This window comes from Aotus nancymaae, unplaced genomic scaffold (genome assembly GCF_030222135.1).
Source record: "Aotus nancymaae isolate 86718 unplaced genomic scaffold, 86718_ANA_hifiasm-v0.15.2.pri h1tg000032l_0, whole genome shotgun sequence".
Classification (NCBI taxonomy): Eukaryota; Metazoa; Chordata; class Mammalia; order Primates; family Aotidae; genus Aotus; species Aotus nancymaae.
This window is the reverse complement of record NW_026988445.1, coordinates 21012512-21032665: the sequence shown is the minus strand read 5'-3', so window position 1 is coordinate 21032665 and position 20154 is coordinate 21012512. Positions and strand designations below refer to the sequence as shown.

At 35.6% G+C, this 20154-nt stretch overlaps 1 protein-coding gene and 1 pseudogene across 6 annotated transcripts in view; one reads left to right on the top strand and one right to left on the bottom strand.

Moving 5' to 3' along the window:
• The window catches only part of LYST (lysosomal trafficking regulator), a 216110-nt gene that overhangs the window by 128964 nt on the left and 66992 nt on the right, over nucleotides 1–20154 (top strand). For 3 of the 6 annotated variants that reach the window (XM_021677341.2, XM_021677345.2, XM_021677340.2), the window contains 9 exons: nucleotides 766–935; nucleotides 2834–3064; nucleotides 3889–4055; nucleotides 4707–4859; nucleotides 8963–9124; nucleotides 9764–9955; nucleotides 11907–11957; nucleotides 12480–12658; nucleotides 16386–16592. In XM_021677341.2, coding sequence (XP_021533016.2) covers nucleotides 766–935; nucleotides 2834–3064; nucleotides 3889–4055; nucleotides 4707–4859; nucleotides 8963–9124; nucleotides 9764–9955; nucleotides 11907–11957; nucleotides 12480–12658; nucleotides 16386–16592 — 1512 coding nt within the window. The remainder of the gene's footprint in view (nucleotides 1–765; nucleotides 936–2833; nucleotides 3065–3888; nucleotides 4056–4706; nucleotides 4860–8962; nucleotides 9125–9763; nucleotides 9956–11906; nucleotides 11958–12479; nucleotides 12659–16385; nucleotides 16593–20154) is intronic. The other 3 variants (XM_021677343.2, XM_021677342.2, XM_021677344.2) reach the window with 3 other exon arrangements.
• On the bottom strand, nucleotides 18840–19941 carry LOC105722392 (L-lactate dehydrogenase A chain-like; annotated as a pseudogene).

Here is a 20154-nt window from a genome sequence, read left to right as displayed (position 1 = left end):
AGCCCCTGAGCATAGTTGCAATTTAGTATATAAAGAGAAATAATGTAAGCCTCTACATTCAAGAAGTTCATAGTCTAGGAGGGAGAGTCTCATACTTAACTAAGTAAAATGTAAGGAATTCTGTGATGAGTGCTGCAGTGGCAGTATTAATAAAAATTGAGCATAAAGGAAACAGAAGAATTCATGGAAAAAGTATACTTTGTATTATGCTGTAAACTTAGAACGTTTTTTAGTAAGGGGGTACATAGATGTGTGTCTGGGGGAAAGGAGTCTATCACTACTGTGAGAGAATCATTGAAGGAGAGAGAGAGGTGAAAGTATTAATTTGGTATTACACGTGTCGCGTTTAAGATGCTAGGGAAGGGTGGAAATTCAGGCCTGCGCTCAGGATAGATAATCTGTCAAGAAGACTAGAAGTAGAAGTCTAGGATAGATATAGATATAGATTTGCAGAGAGAGCATAGTTTGCAGATTTTTTTTCCCTCAGTATTAGGTACAAATATTCTACTTATGCTCACCTAAGAGAGAAGTGTTAAGATCTCCAAGATGGAGTCATCATTAGCATTCTGCATTAGCTGAAGACAAATTCATTTTTATTTTGCTGTGGTGGTGGCATTTTTTTAAGCTTCCTATGTTCTTCTGTACATATGAACTTAATAATTTACAAATACAGTTGTGATACATTGATTTGTATATATTATATTATATTTTAATACATTATCTAAATTGACTTAATTATCTAAATTAACTAAATTTTTTCTTTAGCTATTAGATGCATATTTTGCTAGAGCGTCTAAGGAACAAAAAGATAAATTTCTGAAGAATCGTGGATTTTCCTTGCTGGCCAACCAGTTGTATCTTCATCGAGGAACTCAAGAATTGTTAGAATGCTTCATTGAAATGTTCTTTGGTCGACGTGTTGGCTTTGATGAAGAGTAAGTGCATTCTTCCCTCTGCTCTAATTATGGATCTTTTGTGTTTTTGTTTTTGCTTTTTTTAATTTTTAAGACAGCATCTCACTCTGTCACCCAGCCTGGAGTGCAGAGAGGCACAATCATGGCTCAGCTCATTACACCCTTAAACTCCTAGATTCAAGGGATCCTCCCACCTCAGCCTCTTAAGTAGCTATGATTACAGGCACGTACCACCACACCTGGCTAATTTTTTTTTTTTTTTTTTTTTTACTTTTAGTGGAGATGGGTCTTGCTATGTTTCCCAGGCTGGTCTCAAACTCCTGACCCCAAGCCATCCTCCTGCCTTGGCCTCCCAAAGTGCTGGGATTATAGCTATGGGCCACCACGCCCGACAAGATCTTTTGTCTTAAATGTAAATTTAGTGAACTCATTCTTTTTTTTTTTTTTTTGTGAACTCATTCTTAACAAAATCTTTTGATCACCGTTAGAAAAAATCTGCTAAAAGTTATTTTCCAGGTAAATCAATGTAGTATTTGCCATATGATATTCTTTCTAATATAACTTCATCCTTCATAGTTAATTCACTAGTTAGAAACTAGAAACAAATAAAGAGTGCATCAGATGAAAGTGATAGCTAAGATTTGGCATATAGTATTAACATGAGAAGATTAACTGAAAAGACAGATGAGGCTGGGCAAGGTAGCTTATGCCTGTAATCTCAACACTTTGGGGGATGGAGGTGGGTGGATCACCTGAGGTCAGGAATTTGAGACCAGCCTGACCAACATGATGAAACTCTTGTCTCAGGCACTAAAAAAACAAAATTAGCCAGAAGTGGTGGCGCATTCCTGTAATCCCATCTACTTGGGAGGCTGAGGCAGAAGAATCGTTTGAACCCAGGAGGTGGAGGTTGCAGTGAGCCAAGATTGTACCATTGCACTCCAGCCTGGGCAACAAGAATGAAACTTTGTCTCAAAAAACAAAGGAAAAGAAAAAAGAAAGATGGCTTATGTATTCTCAGTGACAAATCACATAAAGGATCTATATAGGAACTCCATACTCTCCTCAGAGCCTTCAGATTACCTGGAAGAGGAGTAAATCCCTCATCTGGAATTGCTGGATACACTGATTGCTGAGTTTTGACCCCGGTAGAATGCTGATGGATTAGCAAATAAAAGTATATATTTCTCCCACACCAAAAGTTTGGCAGAAATTAAACTGTAATTTCTGCTCATGATAGAATAGAGATAAATTTGTTTCTCCTTATTGTGGTAGACAGATTCAGACCTTAAAGAATTTACTAAATTATTACAGTAGTTTCAGTGCTACCTTTCATTTACATACAATTTTTGGTTTTCACAAAGCAATTCTGTATTGCCTTATTTGATTCTCACAGTAGCCTTGAGAAGAAAAGAGGGAATATATCACATATTTTTGGCAGATAAGGAAAATGAGGCACAAAATAGTTAATTTCATTCCATTGCAGAGGCAAATGCATTGGGATAAGAACTCAAGAATCATTCCCTTTTTCTAGACCTCTTTTTACTAGCTGTCTCTCAAATACTAGTAAAATAATAATAATAATTTTTCTGTGCACTTGTAGCCCCCAAACATAGAGTTTCTTTGGATATAAGGGGCTCATGGATGAATTAAAATAAATCAGTTAAAACTATGAAATTGCATGCATATTTCATTTAAATGTTTGTGTATGTATCTTGGGATGGACTTCTAGCAACAGCTTTTACCCTATTATTGGAGGGACTCTAAATCTTAAAAACAGGTTAAGAATTCTTACTCCCCAAATTTTTTTTATGACTTCAAAGTCAAGTTAACGAAATGACCCATGGTTGCTGCCATATTTTCTTATTTTGTGACTAATTGTTTCTAATGTGCTCTTAACTGTGTGTTATTTATTCTAGATTTGATCTGGAAGATGTGAAAAACTTGGGACTTTTTCAGAAGTGGTCTGTCATTCCTATTCTGGGACTAATAGAGACCTCTCTATATGACAACATACTCTTGCATAATGCTCTTTTACTTCTTATCCAAATTTTAAATTCTTGTTCTAAGGTAGCAGATATGTTGCTGGATAATGGTCTACTCTATGTGTTATGTAATACAGTAGCAGCCCTGAATGGATTAGAAAAGAAGTAAGTTTAAAATTATTATTTAAAATTACATCTGATAAATACTTTAGAACAGGAAAACTTTAGTATTAGTTTACTTTAATATACGAGTTTACCTGTGTAAAAAGCCTTCCTGTGTACCCCTGAACCTAAAATAGAAGGAAAAAAAAAAAACAGAAAGAAAATTGTGTTTACTGAATGTCCCTGTATGTTACTTTATTAACTGGCTCAAGTTAGTTTCTAACCCTTGCTTGATTTGGAAAACCCAGATGGAGAGAAGTGTTATAGGCATAATACCAAGATTAAGATTGAAGGGCAGAAATAACTAATTCATATTTATTGGATATTTATAAATGATTAATATAAATTCAAATCTATTACCTCTTTTAGTCCTAAAAATAACTATAATTTATACAAGCAAGATTCAGAGAGGTTTAATAGTCAAATTCATCTTCTCTGAGGACCCTTCACAGAATGTTCCTGTTCGTACCCACACAATCTTCATCCTTAGTGTGGACTAGAAACCTGCGTATGTGTTCTTATAGTATCTTGTATTAATCTCTAGTGTTACACTTACAATTTATAGTGCTCTGTTTACTTGTCCAGTTCTCTGAAAAACTGTATATTTTTGACAGGTGTCAAAGTGTATCTTCTTCTTTTTATTTCTAGCATACACACTACATATTACCTGCCATAGAGTAAGCATGAATAAATATTGAATGATTGTGTGAATGAGTGCCAGCTGGTAGAATAGGAATTTAAACAATTTAAATCAATTAGCTGTGTCTTAAATTATTTGTTCTTTTTCTTATAAATATTCTGTTTTGTTCTTTTGTTGCTATCTTTAGCATTCCTGTGAGTGAATATAAATTGCTTGCTTGTGATATACAGCAACTTTTCATAGCAGTTACAATTCATGCCTGCAGTTCCTCGGGCTCACAATATTTTAGGGTTATTGAAGACCTTATTGTAATGCTTGGATATCTTCAAAATAGCAAAAACAAGAGGACACAAAGTAAGATTTAATTTTTATGGACTTGGGGAGGGACTTGTATAATAGACAAACATGTTATTGGAGCTTAATCTCTTTCTTCTTAGAAACTCTTTTACTAAAAGTTTAACATTAATTTTGTGATAATATCTATCAGTTTCAAAAAAGAAGCCTGAAAAGGGTTGAAAAAGTGGCAAAAATAGAAAAAGTGATTCCTCCATGTAGTTAATAGTTGGCAATACATAACTGAAAGATGTCACTGATTTTTTTTACCAAGTAGAATTTAAAAGCATATGCTGTATAGTAATGCCCTTTAGTTTTCTTTAATGGTAATTATTAAAATGAATATGAAACAAAAAATGTGATAATTGCTGGTTAAACTGTAGCCTTATATAGAAAAAGAAAGTCTCTTCTTTGAAACAGTTTTTTAAATGAAATAAATTTGTGAGCAAGCTAATAATTTTTCATTGAAGGTTTTTAGTGACCATTTGTAAATTTGCTTTAAAATTGCCTTTAACAAGAATTATAAAATGTCCACTACTGTCACCCCCATGTTGATCAAAATTTTAAAATTTATATCTAACAAAACATTATTGGCATGATACATAAAATCAGTTCAATTAAAAAATTAATAACCACATAGCTTGAAAACATTCTAGTATCTTCTGTTTTTAGATATGGCTATTGCACTACAGCTTAGAGTTCTCCAGGCTGCTATGGAATTTATAAGGACCACTGCAAATCATGACTCTGAAAACCTCACAGATTCACTCCAGTCACCTTCTGCTCCCCATCATGCCATAGTTCAAAAGCGGAAAAGCATTGCCGGCGAGTATTGAAATAATATTTTATTAACCATAAGTTGAGGCTAACTTGACTTTCCTATGACATTTCTAAAATATTTCTTGTTTTGCATAAAATTTAAGAAAGATTTTTTTCCTGGGGTAAACTGTTCTGCTGCTTATTTTTAGTGCTTTTCTCATTCAGTTATTTCTTGAGCACCTGCCTACCGTGTGCTGAGCATTGTGCTAAATATTGGAGATACAATGATTTAAAAAACAGACACAGAGATTGTAAAATAGTAGGGAAACATAGATGGTAGGAATAGAGATTATAATAAGGCAACCTGATCTACATCAGAAATTAGGGAATTCTCTGAGAAAGTGAGATTTCAATATAGATGTAAAGGATGAGAAAGGAGTTAGCAAGGTAGAGAGTCAGAGAAAGAGTATTACAGGCAGAATGGATGGCTTATGTGGAGCTTCCAAGACAGGGAAAAGCTGAGCTTGTTCAGAGAACTAAAAGCCATTTAACTAGAATGTGTCACTTGATGAGAATGGGACACCAGAAGAAGCTATACAGTATGGCATGGGTCCATTTTTAATCACATGGGTCTTGTTAAAGAGTTTGGATTTTATCCTAATGAGAAGTCATCAAAGGTTTTCAGTAGGTGGCATGCTATAAACAGCTTTCTATTTTGTAAAGATCACTCTGTCATCTGTGTAGAGAGTGGGTTAGAGGAGAGGAAGAGAGGTAGTGAGGAGTCCAGGGAGGAGACTGTTAACAGTAGTCAGGGAAAATGATGGTGGCTTGCACATGGTTAAAATGTACATGATATCAGGGCTTGCCATAAATTAGTACGTGTCATCAAATAATAAGCATTAATATGGTTAGGCTTCCTTATTTTTTTCCACAAAATCTGCTATGATCTTTATATGAACACAACCCAGAAAGATAACATGAACACCACATACGCAGGATATACACACACATGTATATATACATAGTGGATAAATATGCATGTACACATGCTCACATGCACACCATCTCCAAACAGAGTATTTGGTAAATTGTTTGAAGTTTAATCACTCTTACTGTCTTAAATGCACTTAAGTTCAAATCTTTCTTTGACCTGTGTTAAGCTATTTCTGTGTTCAATGCTATGCAAAAATTTTAAACCATGTGAAAAACTCACTTGTAAAGAAAAGCTACCAAGTACACATTATTTTGCAGTAGTATGTTTAAATTATGCTAAATAAAACTTATATAAGTAAAACTTCTAAAACATCTATGTAACTAAACTTACTGCCCCTCTACATTCTTCCTTATTTAATATCTGAACGCAGTCTCTCCTCCTGAGCTGCCCTCCCGGTTGTACATCTCTTTTGTCCTGAATAGAAATAGTTTATTTACCAATTCTGGCATTAATGCTCAGCTTCCTGCATACCGAAAGATGATTGTTGGACACCTTTCCTTTGTGGGACTCCTTGTATTGTCAGTGACTGCTTAGATGGAATTCACCCTCTATTGATAACAGAAAGTATACCTTTACTACCCCTGCGTTTCTTTTGTATTGATACTTCTCATTCTCATATCTGTTCCTCCCCTGCTTAGATCCCTGGATTTAGTTAATGATCACTTTGGTCAATGATTTCTCTAGCAGTCTTTAATCTCTTTAGATACTAGCATTTTTGTCACCTTGAGCCTTAGAGCCCTGCATAGCTTCAAGTTTGTTATTTGTTTTTGGTTTGAGTCACTTTAAAACAGATAATGGATTTTTAATCTTTTTCACTAGACTGCTCTCTTTTTTTCTGACTCTAAGTAAATGTGATTGCTGTAAGCTATAGGAGACTTATAGAATCCTACAAATTTTTGGCTTAATAAAAGACCTTAAAAGTCATCCAGTCCAGCTTCCTCTTAAGACCCACTGCATCCTAGAATTAGGGACTGCTGGCATGTGCACCCCTATACTCATCCCTTTGTGCCCTATGCCACATGTACTCATTGCAAGTCTATCATATCTCTTAGGACCCATCTCTCTCTCTCTGAAGTCTCTCTCAAGAATCCTTCCTGTTTTAAATACTACCCTTATTTAAATTCTATCTTTGTGAATCTAGTTTGCAAAATGCCGCTTTATATGTGTTCGGTTGTTGCTTTGTAATTGCTTCTAAGTTGTTTTTTTACCCATATACTTGGGGAAGATTGTGCTTTTACTTTTTTTACTATTAGTTAAAAGTATCATCAAAAGTATATTGGCTTTATATGCTACAGGTACAAAAACTGCAGAATACTGAGGCTCTTCTGTGTGATTACAAAAACTCATTCAAGTCCATTTGTCCATGATGCTAAAGTGACATAGAGAGATTTCTATTTCTGTCATGTCTATCAATTAAGTAATGAATTTTTCCTTCAAAGACTTAAGCTGTTCTCTTTACTAATAAATATTTAGGTGTAGTGGGGGGATTTCTAAATAGGCTCCTTTAGCATTTGTTGAAAACTACTGAGATGAGTTAACACCTCCAACCCCACTGCCACTACCCTCCACCTTCAGCAGGAGTTGTGGGGACTGCCAGCAGCTGCAGCTTCCATTATGGCCACACACCAGACTCTAATAATAGACAAGTATACTCAAACCTCGAACACCAGGATATCCATGACTTGGAACCAAAGTTTCTTCAGCAGTACTCTCGTTACATCTGGATCTTAAGTTCTTGCATAGTTAGAGTAGTTAGATACTATTTTATTGTCAGATTAATCTTCTTACAACCTCACTCAGATTTACTATTCTAATGCTTAGCAGCTCCAAGTTGCCTGCTGCGAAATGAACAAAGCTCTGATTCATTAGCCTCTATATCTGTTTTTGGTCTAGGTATCTACATTGATATATATCTTTATATGTAATTTTACCTAAATGTTATCATGCTCTACCTACTGTTTGTAAATTGATTTCTATTTTTAGTCATTATATTGTAGATTTTTTCCATATTAAGAAACATAAATATACTTTTATTTTTAATGATTGCAAAATAATCTATTATTTTGGTATGTATAATCTTCTGTAACTTTTATAGATAAACAAAGGTTTTTTTTGCCTGTTGGTTTTTGCTCTTATAAATAAGGTAGCAATATACACTTTTAAATGTATTTTTTTTACTTGTCTGCTTATTAATATGAAAAACTTTACACATCACCCTTAATGTATGAAGGTAGAAATGGTCAGATTAGGATATTATTTAGAATGCTGGACATATATTTCAATTGTCATATACTCACACACACATAGTTATATTAGTAATTCACATACATATGAATTTTCTTTATATTTCAACCAATAATAATACTAACCATTAAAAGTATTTATTCTTTGTGAGGATGAGACAGGCATTACATTTTACATCCATTTTTTTTAATCCACAAAATGACTCTTTATCCATTTATTCAACCATCAAATATCAAATATTTCTTGAGTACCAACCATGTACCAGTTACTGTTTTACCTGTCTTCAGGGAACTTGTACTGGAAGAAGTTATCAATAAGTATATAAACAAATATATTTAAAACAATGTCAGATAGTGATAAATATCTACCTGTGAAGTAAGCTCTGTTTTTTTTTCTAATCCACATCTTATGTATGAGAAAACTGAGGTTTAGAAAGAAGTGTGCTTAAGGCCACACCAGCTCTGTGTGGCTTCACAGCAGGAGTGCTGAAATACCCTCCCACTTTTTGAAGTATTAATACACATAATACTAAGGAAGACTTACCTAACATTTCCTTATTCATTGCATTGTCATGCCTCTGAATTACAATCATCAGCTGCACAGACAGTATGAAAGCTGTCAGATGTAGACATTAGAAAGAATCTGCTTAAACTAAGTATATTGTTTGACAGTATTACTCTTGAATATATACAGGATACAAATATTTGTATTTTCTTATTTTTTAACCTCAAAACTGACTATCTACCAAAATATATTAACTAATTATGAATACTAATTACCCAAAATACTGAGTGATCTAAAATAGTATTAAAATATTTAAATATCTTACAGGATAAATCATTAATACCTGTTAAAATTTAGTCATATTTAAGTAATTTTTATAGAGGTTATTTATAGAAATTGATATATGTTTTCATAATTTAAAACAAAGGTTCAATTCCAATGAAGGGTTCCATTATTCCTCACCTACCAAGACGTCATTTTGGCTCCTATGGTCAACTTCCGATGCCCTTCTCCTTCAGTCCATTAAATCAAGACTCATCCCCCCAGTTTTCTCCTGGATGCTCTACCTGTATTGTACCTCCCGGAGCAGGTGCAGTAATGGTGCAGGAATGCCACTCCTCTCTGTTCAGTGTCAGGAAACATTTCTCAGAAAGTACTTTTGCAGCATTGAAATCCAAATGATGCATATGTTCTAAATCATTTTAATAACAAATCACTAGAATTATATTCTGATCTCTTCACTTTCATTGACTGATTTCTATTTGTCACTATATCCAATTTTTAATACTACTTTATAAAATTTAGTAACAGTAATTATCTAGAAATAGTAATATTCTTACTAAAAAAAAATGATGTGCATTAAAACTGTTGATTTTGGAATACAAAGAAGTGAAACAGTATTTGAAACTATTTTATCAAAATGTTCTGAACTACTTATGCCCATTTAATCCTTTTTAACTCAAACTTTGCCAGATGACATCTGTTTTACTAAGCTATGTCACTAGCTTCAACATTGTTATTTAGGACTTTGAAACCAAAAGTACTGTTGCACTTCTTCAAAGAGGGAGAAACGTCACTTTCTCTTAATCATTCTTTCCTTTGTATAAATTGACTTTGTAGTAAATAAGGTTGTTTTCATGTTCTGGTAATCAAAAAGTTTTGGCAAAAATAGTTTGCTTGATCCTTATTAACACTGGCATTTGATGTTTTAATTTATATGCTTTTGAAGGTCCTCGAAAATTTCCCCTTGCTCAAACTGAATCGCTTCTGATGAAAATGCGTTCAGTGGCAAATGATGAGCTTCACGTGATGATGCAACGGAGAATGAGCCAAGAGAACCCTAGCCAAGCAACTGAAACAGAACTTGCACAGAGACTACAGAGGCTCACCATTTTAGCAGTCAACAGGATTATTTATCAAGGTAAGACTATAGGATTCGTTTGTTTTTCCTCAGATTTTAAAATGAGAGAATTAATCTAAGAAGAAACTGGTTAGTTTTCAGATATTTAAGAAGCATTATTTTTTAGTTCTTAACATCCATATTATTAAGAGTTTTCTTATTTGGAATTGATAGTCTTGAATAAAAAGTCCACTTTTTAATGCATTCAGTGCTAGCCCAGATTGACCATTTTAAAACCATATGGCACTTCCAGTATGATCTTTTGAGATCGTTGTAGATTCAAATGCAGTTAAGAAATAATAGAGGGACCCTGTATACCCTTTACCCAGCTTCCCCCAATGAATCTTGCAGAACTGTAGCATAATATCACTACCAGGTGAGTGACATAGATACAGTCAGCAGCATTTCCAGCACCAGGAGGATCCTTCACATTGCCCTTTTCTTAGCCACACCCACTTTCCTCTCATCCCCCCCCAGCCCCTCCTTAGCCCTGTAACCTCTCATCTGTCCTCCATTTGTATATTTTTGTCTCATCAAGAATGTTACATAAATGGAATCATACAGTATGTAGCCTTTTGGAATGAGTTTTTTCACTCAGTATAATACTCTGGAGAGTCATTCTGGTTGTTGCATGTATCAATAGTTTGTTCCTTTTTTTGTTGTTGTTGAGTAATATTTGTGGTATGAATGTGCCACAGTTTGTTTAACCTCTCACCTCTTGAAAGGCTTCTGGGTTGTTTCTAGTTGTTGGCTGTTACAAATAAAGCCTCTGTCTGTAAGCATTTATGTGCAAGTTTTGTGTGAATATAAGTCTATTTTTCTGGGATAAGTGCCCAGGAGAGCAATTACTGCATCATGGTAATTGCATATTTAGGTTTTGTTTTGGTTTGGTTTTTGAGTCAGAGTTTTGCTTTTGTTGCCCAGGCTGGAGTACAATGGCACGATGTTGGCTCATCGCAGCCTCCACCTCCTGGGTTCAAGTGATTCTCCTGCCTCAGCCTCCTAAGTAGTTGGGATTACAGGCATGCGCCACCACACCTGGCTAATTTTGTATTTTTAGTAGAGACTGAGTTTCTCCTTGTTGGTCAGGCTGGTCTTGAACTCCCTACCTCAGGTGATCCTCTAACTTTGGCCTTCCAAAGTGCTGGAATTACAGGAATGAGTCACTGTGCCTGGCCTACATATTTAGTTTTTTAAGAAACTGCCAAACTTTTCCAGAGTGGCTGTACAGTTTTACATTCCCATCAGCAATATATGAGACGTCCTAGTTTCTTCACATCCTTACCTACTATTTGTTGTTGTCACTATTTTTTAGCCATTCTGACAGATGCGTAGTGATATCTTATTGTGATTTTAATTTGCATTTCCATATTTGCTAATGAATATATATGTACATACTTAAATTGTGATACTTAGAGCAATCTCTTAAAAAAGCTATTCAAAGAAATATACTCCAAACACTATAAATAATGTTCTCACCACACACACAAAAATGGTAACTATGTGAGGTGATAGATATGTTAACTAGCTTGATTATGGTGATTATTTGACAATGTATTTATATATCAAAACACCTTAATTATATACAATTTCTGTTTGTCAATTATATGCCAATAAAGCTGAAAATTGTTTTTTAAAAAACACTATAGATAAGCCAAAATGTAATGTAAAAAATGTTCAGGTAACCCCAGGAAGACAGGACAAAGAAAACAGTAATTGTTAATCACTAGAAAAGCATGATAAACTCAAGGAATTTTTTTTTTTAGCTTTTTTACTTTTGTTTGTTTCTTTTTTTTTTTTTCTTTTTTTGAGATGGGTTCTCTCTCACCAAGGCTGGATTGCAGTGGTGTGATCTCAGCTCACTGCAACCTCTACCTCCTGGGCTCAAGCAATCCTCCCATCTCAGCCTCCTGAGTAACTGGGACTACAGGTATACACCTCATGCCTGGCTAATTTTTGTATTTTTTTGTAGAGATGGGGTTCCACCACATTGCCCAGGCTGACCTCGAACTCCTAGACTCAGGTAATCTGTCTGCCTTCACCTCCCACAGTGCTGGGATTACAGGCGTGAGCCACCATGCCCACCATTTTTTCCTTTGACTTTTCTAATGTACATTCTGTGCAACAGACTCCCAGATTGAACTCCGAAATTGAGCCATGATTATCACATATACAGCATATAAATGGATAGCACATGCAGAGAAACAGCTCTTTAGATCCACTCATGTAATATGACATGGTCTTTATGTTTGATTTGTATAACAAGTTCATGGTTTGAACCATTTCACAGTTTAACTTACCTTCATTAGTCAATTAAATATTAATTTAAAATGGCATGACATGTATTTTTAAATTTCTACATTATTTTATGTGAATTCACTTTCTGCTACATTGTATCTACTACATCTAATACACCTGATACACATTTAAATTGTGATAACTGAATTAGTAATTAAATACAATATTTTTACCAGCATTATTACTATTTATAATGGGTAGATAGCAGTGATATGACTAATTTTGTATTCTTTTTTTCAATTCGAAGAGTTTAATTCAGACATTATTGACATTTTGAGAACTCCAGAAAATGTAACTCAAAGCAAGACCTCAGTTTTCCAGACCGAAATTTCTGAGGAATATATTCATCATGAACAGTCTTCTGTTTTCAATCCATTTCAGAAAGAAATTTTTACATATCTGGTAGAAGGATTCAAAGTATCTATTGTAAGTAAATTGATTATATGGGAAATGTTCATTCACACAAAGGGAGTAGAGGTTTTTTGTTGACTGTATTGTATGTTTTCAAAATTATATTTCTTTGTGCTCTTACAGAGAGCTTTTTAAAACTCAGACAACTTGAATTTTAGTTATAGAGTAATACATATTGCTAATTCACCCTTTCCAAAATGACTCACCTCATGCAGCATTGCTTTTTAAGCCTGTAACCCTCAAGGCTATTTTCTAGTGTTATAGTTTAGTAAGATCAACATCAGAAAAGAGTAGATCATCATTATTGATGACTGCTATAAGAGTTTACATTAATTGTTTGTTTTTAAAGGACTATATTTATGGCTACTTGTTCTCAAATTTCTAAATCATTATGAATTTTAGATCTTGGCCTAAGTGTATCTGACACATTCAAAATTATATAGAGAATACTGATAAGTGTCCGGGTTCATTTATCATCATCTCACTTGGGTTTCTGTGGGTCACTTACAGTTGACACAACAGAACAAATCGGTCAGTTTACTCCATAGATAGCAAAGGCCAATCTAATTGTAGCAGATCTCATAAATCATGACATGCCAGTCTCTAAATCTAAACTAGATTTTGTTGGTTAGTTCTGAACAGCAAAACCAAGTGCGGATTCACTTAGAACTCAGTCACTCACACAGGACCCTTAGAACTAGATGTAATTAGAGAGGAGCAGTTTCCAAAACTCAGAATGAATTCTGAATGTACTGCTTTCAGTTTTAAACCAGATACAGGTGATTTCATCAGCATTTGGCTAGGCTTAGTGGGACCGTAGTTAAAACAATTGGTTAATTGTTAGGGAATACTCTATGGTAAACCCATAAAGTAGTTTCCCCTTATCTTCGGGGAATACATTTCAGAACCCCTGGTGAATGCCTGAAACCACAGATGCTACTGAAACCTATATATAATATGTTTTTTCATATACATACATACCTATGATATAGTTTAATTTATGAATTAGGCATAGTAAGAGATTAACTGTAATAATAGAACAATTATAACAATATACTTTACTAAAAGTTATGTGAATGTAGTCTCTCTCTTTTTACAATGAGTAAATATCTTATTGTATAGTATTTAACTATTTTCAGACCATGATTGACTGTGGAAAGCAAAACCACAGGTAAGGGGTATTGCTATCTGCAGTGCTTAATTTGTGACTATTGTACTCAGTAGTATAGCACAATTCAAGTCTTTATTATGAATCTTTTCTCTTTTTTATTGCAAAATCAGTGTAAGCTTATTTATCATTGTTATTTGATAGTTTTTTTTTTTAATTTATAATTTGTGAGCCCTTGGTAATTTTTTAATGGCTTGGGACATAAAATTTACCATTTTGGCCATTTTTAAGGATACAAATCAGTGGCATTAATTATATTCATATTGCTGTGCAGCCATTGCCACCATCATCCATCTCTTGGAACTTTTTTTCCTCCCCAGAGATGGAGTCTCATTCTGTCTCCCAGGCTGGAGAGCAGTGGCCCAATCTCAGCTCATTGCAACCTCCACTTCCCAGGTTCAAGGGATTCTCCTACCTCAGCCTCCCGAGTAGCCGAGATTACAGGTGCACATCACCACACCCAGCTAAGTTTTGTATTTTTAGTAGAGATGGGGTTTCTGTATGTTGGTCAGGCCAGTCTCATACTCCTGACTTCAGGTGATCCATCTGACTCGGCCTCCCAAAGTGCTGGGATTACAGGCGTGAACCACTGCACTCAGCCAGAACTTTTTAATTATCCCAAAATGAAACTCTGAACCCAATAAATAATAACTTTTACCACCCTCTCCCCTATTACCCTGTAATCACTATTCTACTTTCTGTTTCTGTGAGTTTCACTGTTCAAGGTACCTATTGTAAATAGAAGCATACAATATTTGTCCTTTCGTGTATGGCTTTTTTTTTTATTATTGTACTTTAGATTCTGGGATACATGTGCAGATCATGCAAGATTGTTGCATAGGTACATTCATGGCAAGGTGGTTTGCTACCTCTATCCTTCCATCACCTGTATCTGGCATTTCTCCCCATGTTATCCCTCCCCAACTCCCTACACCCCGCTGTCCCTCCCCTAGCCACCCCTAACGGACCCCACTGTGTGATGCTCCCTTCTCTGTGTCCACATGTTCTCATTGTTCAACACCTACCTACGAGTGAGAACATATGGTGTTTGATTTTCTGTTATTGTGTCAGTTTGCTGAGAATGATGGTTTCCGGGTTCATCCATGTCCCTATAAAGTACACAAACTCATTGTTTTTATGGCTGCGTACTATTCCATGGTGTATATTTGCCACATTTTCTTTTTCCCAGTCTATCATTGATAGGCATTTGGGTTGGTTCCAGGTCTTTGCTATTGTAAATAGTGCCGCAATGAACATACATGTGCCTGTTTCTTTATAATAGAACAATTTATAGTCCTTTGGGTGTATACCTGGTAATGGGATTGCTGGGTCAAATGGAATTTCTATTTCTAGATCCTTGAGGAATCACCACACTGTCTTCCACAATGGTTGAACTAATTTACACTCCCACCAACAGTATAAAAGTGTTCCTATTTCTCCACATCCTCTCCAGCATCTGTTGTCTCCAGATTTTTTAATGATTGCCATTCTAACTAGAATGAGATGGTATCTCAGTGTGGTTTTGATTTGCATTTATCTAATAACCAGTGATGATGAGCATTTTTTCATATGTTTGTTGGCTTCATATATGCCTTCTTTTGAAAAGCGTCTGTTCATATCCTTTGCGTACTTTTGGATGGGTTTGTTTGTTTTTTTCTTATAAATCTGCTTTAGTTCTTTGTAGATTCTGGATATTAGCCCTTTGTCAGATGGGTAGATTGCAAAAAAAATTTTCCCGTTCTGTTGGTTGCCAGTTCGCTCTAATGATTGCTTCTTTTGCTTACAGAAGCTCTGAAGTTTAATTAGATCCCATTTGTCTATTTTGGCTTTTGTTGCCATTGCTTTTGGTGTTTTAGTCATGAAGTCCTTGCCTATGCCTATGTCCTGAATGGTTTTGCCTAGGTTTTCTTCTAGGGTTTTTATGGTGTTATGTTTAAGTCCTTAATCCATCTGGAGTTAATTTTAGTATAAGGTGTCAGGAAGGGGTCCAGTTTCTGCTTTCTGCACGTTGCTAGCGAATTTTCCCAACACCATTTATGAAACAGGGGATCCTTTCCCCATTGCTTGTTTTTGTCAGGTTTGTCAAAGATTAGATGGTTGTAGATGTGTGGTGTTGCTTCCGAGGCCTCTGTTCTGTTCCATTGGTCTATAGCTCTGTTTTGGTATCAGTACTATGCTGTTGTGATTACTGTTGCCTTGTAGTGGCTTATTTTATTTAACATAGTATCCTCAAGGGTCATCCATATTATAGCATGTGTCAGAATTTCCTTCCTTTTTAAGGATGAATAATATTCCATTGTAAGTATATAGCACATTTTGTTTATCTGTTCATCCACTGATGGATGTTCAGATTGTTTCCACCTTTTGGCTATTTTGAGTGATGCTACTATGAACATCGTATGCCGATCTCTTTTAAACTCCTATTTGTATGGATATGTGTATCTCCTTCTAATTTTGACTATTAAAACCAATCTGGAATAAAACATGTTCTGTAATCTTCTTTAGAGCTGTGTTGAGTCTAGCATAGTATTGCTTAAGCAATCTGATCCCAATTCATTCCTATCTTGATTTTAGGGTTCAAGTAAAACCAGTGGTTCCAAGCAGCAGTGGACTAAAATTCTATGGTCTTGTAAGGAGACCTTCCGAATGCAGCTTGGGAGACTATTGGTGCATATTTTGTCACCAGCCCACGCTGCACGAGAGAGAAAGCAAATTTTTGAAATAGTTCATGAACCAAATCATCAGGAAATACTACGAGACTGTCTCAGCCCATCCCTACAAGTAAGTATCTCAGCTTTGATAAGATAAGTAAAACTTTTGGTGAAATATAAAGTCTGAATAAAACAAGAACTGAAATTAAACTGAATTTTCATGCCTAATTTATAAATATAATTTTCTTACCAAACAAATTTAACCCAAGGTCTTTCCTCAGGTGCTTTACACAGACTCAATTTAACCTCTGTGTTTATTTCCCAATCTTATTTCTAGTGCTTAAATTAGAAGTTCTGTTTCAGAGTTTCTATCAGATACTTTGTAATGTGTTAACATATCTTAAAATGCTTTCTTTAAGGATTGTTTGGAGGCTTCTTTAAAAGGCTTATATTACCTGTGAAACATCTATATTGAATAGCTCAAACAACAGTACCTATAACATATCTCAAAAATATGTATAGTAAGTTAAAACAGAAAAAAAAATTAATCATTTGGAATAATCAAACCCAAAATACCTGAAAGAATTTCAGAGTCCATAAAGTCTATCGCTTCAACAGTGGTAGATGGAAAATTTAAAAGGCACATTAAACCATATTGTAGGGCTGTTTAATAGTTTCTTATAAAATTAAACGTATATTTAACTTGTGACCATGTTATTTCATTTCTAGATATTTACTTAAAAGAGAAGTTAAAACGTATGTTTATAAAAAGACTTGTTTAAGAATATCCATGGCAGCCTTTTTTCACAATGGCCAAAAACTACAAATATTCAAATGCTTATCAACAGAAGAATATACAAAGTGTGATTTCTTTATACCTGTAGAGAGAGATCTGTATAGACTATTCTACAGCACTGTGTAGACTATTCTACAGCTCTAAAAAGGAACAGACTACTGATACACCTATCATTATGGATGAATCTCAGAAACATTGCGTGGGGAAAGGGACAGCTAAACACAAAGGAGCACAATCTGATTCTATTCATCTGAAGTCCAAGAACAAACAAAACTAAGATATGATGATAGAAATCAGGACAGTAGTTGTCTCTGTGGAAGGGGGGTGGTGAGAAAGGGAATTGATTGGAAAGGAGTTTAAGAGAACTTTTTGGGGTGATAAAAATAAGATCTTATTTTGAGTAGTGGTTAAGTGGTTGTATGCAATTGTCAAAACTCATAGAAACACTTAATGTACTTATAAATAAAGAAAGTGAGAGATGATATATTAAAAAAGATAGTATCCCCTTTAATACATAGAAAACTCATATTAGGAGTCAAAACTATCTTGAAGGGATACTTGGTGCTCTTTCCAGGATTAAGACACTTTCAAGTATACTGAAGGCACTGTCTTCCATTTCACAAGACAGAGGCATATTTAGCCCATACTTTCCTTCTGTGGAGAACTTGAAGTGGTACTTTTTTCTTTCCTTTATACTCAGCAAAGTTGCTCTCCATCAAAATTCAACTGTGGTGTTAACAGTCCACTTTTCCTCATACCAGTTTCCCTTCTCCACCACTTTGTGTCTTTCAGTGGTATCATTATTGAATTTCAGCCTGAAATATTGAACTGTTGTTGTCATTGACTTTTTCTTCTCTCTCTCAATCCATTTCATCACCAAGGCCAGTCATTTATTCACCCACAAAGACTGAGGATATAATCTTTAACCTGATAATTTTAGCAGCCACTGATGATAATTGCCAAGATATACTTTTTCATTAAGGAGTTACAAAATAGTGATTTCTCTAAGTCTCTCATTCCATCAACATCTGTAAGCTCTGACTCTCCTATAGGGAGGAACTTTCCCTTGTCAACTATTTGGCTACCTTTCTTTTTTCTCTTTTTTTTTTTCCCACTGTTCAAGGTTTATTTGGGGTTTTGGTTGGTATGACACTTGGATAGTTGGTTACATTGTTTGTATGTAGATCTCTTTACATTATATGGTAATGTACACTGCTGATACAGTTCACAAAATAAGATCCTTTGGAACAATTATGCACAAGACATGCAATATTGGATTTATACACTGGATGCCCGGATGTTACTGATTGGGAAAAAAAGTTGAACTAGGCATGTTCAGTGAAGGAGCCAGGAAGTTATATAACACATGGTAAACATGCATCTGGTTCAAGGGGCAACCGCAGCATGTGCAGCATCGGCAGTGGTGCCTCAGAGGTGGCAGAACTATTTCACACTAACCATTTTAGGACTACTCAACAGTAGCACCATCCAGCATCAGGATATAGCTGTAGGATTTTACAGACCATTCCTATTTCACTTTAGGAATTGATGTTTTTCCCAGTCCATCTTAACATTACTGCTTTAATCACAGATCAGATAAAAAGAACAACATGCACAACCTCCAGCTAAAATCCTGTTGTAGCCTAGACAGTGAAATGGTATGACATCAGAAGACTTTAAAATTGCAGCTCTTTTTGGATCCCCTAAGCGTATCTGTACTCTTCTTCAAACGGGCCTCTTCCTTGGGAGTCAGAGTCACCTTCACAAGATTTGAGATTCCATTCTGTCCCAAGATGCAAGGAACACTAAAGAAGACATCAGCCTTTATATCATGGAGACCCTTATGGTGGAATTGGATGCACTCGCCTACGATTCTTCATTATACTCTCTGCCAAATCTGCCACAGAGAGTCCAGTGGCCCAGGATATGTAGCCTTTGAGTTTGATCACCTCCTAAGCACTCTCAACCACCTGCTTATGAACTTCTTTCCCCTGTTCCTTATCTGTATCAGTCCCTAAATCTGGGTGCAGAGTCTTCAGGGAGAAACCAGCAACATTCACTCCACGCCATACAGGCACACTAGAATCTCCATGTTCCCCAAGGACCCACCCATGACAGCTTAATGGATGAACTCCCAGCCCTTCCCCCATCAGGTAATGGAATCGGGCTGAATCCAGATTGCAGCCACTTCCAGTAACACGGTTTTTGGGAAAGCCACTTATCTTCCAAGTCACATAGGTCAAGATACCAACTGGATTTGAAACAATAAGCAACGTGCAGTTCGGGCTGTATTTTACATTAGGAATGACTAATTTAAAGATGTTCACGTTATGCTGGACCAAATTAAGATGGCTTTCTCCCTCTTGCTGACTCGCCCCAGCCATGGTATGACCAGCTTGGAGTTTGCAGTTACATTATAGTCTTTGCCAGAGATAATCTTTGGTGTTCTAAGGAAAAGGTTGCCATATTAGAGATCCATCATCTCGCCCTTCAGTTTGTCTTCCATGACATCAACAAGAGCAAGTTTACCTGCCAAGTCCTTCATTAAGATACTGATGGCACAGGCCATGCCAACAGCACCAACCCCAACAACTGTAATCTTATTCTGGGAGGTCTGTTCATCCTTTAGAAGATTATGAATTGGCTGATCCTTGAGAATTTCCATATTGGACTTGGAACCTGAAGGAATCAGGAATTCACATTGGGTGGGCATCACGGGGCGCGGCAGTGAGATTTGGACCTGGAGGTAGACTCCAGCCCCTTGGCTACCTTTAAATACAGTCAGTCAAGGAAAGGCAGGAAAAATTCTGTTTCCTTCCCTGTTTATTAATTTTTAGAATGATGAGTTCATGCCCCTAGTAGCCTCTAATTTTTGTATTTGTTTTTATTTTTGGAG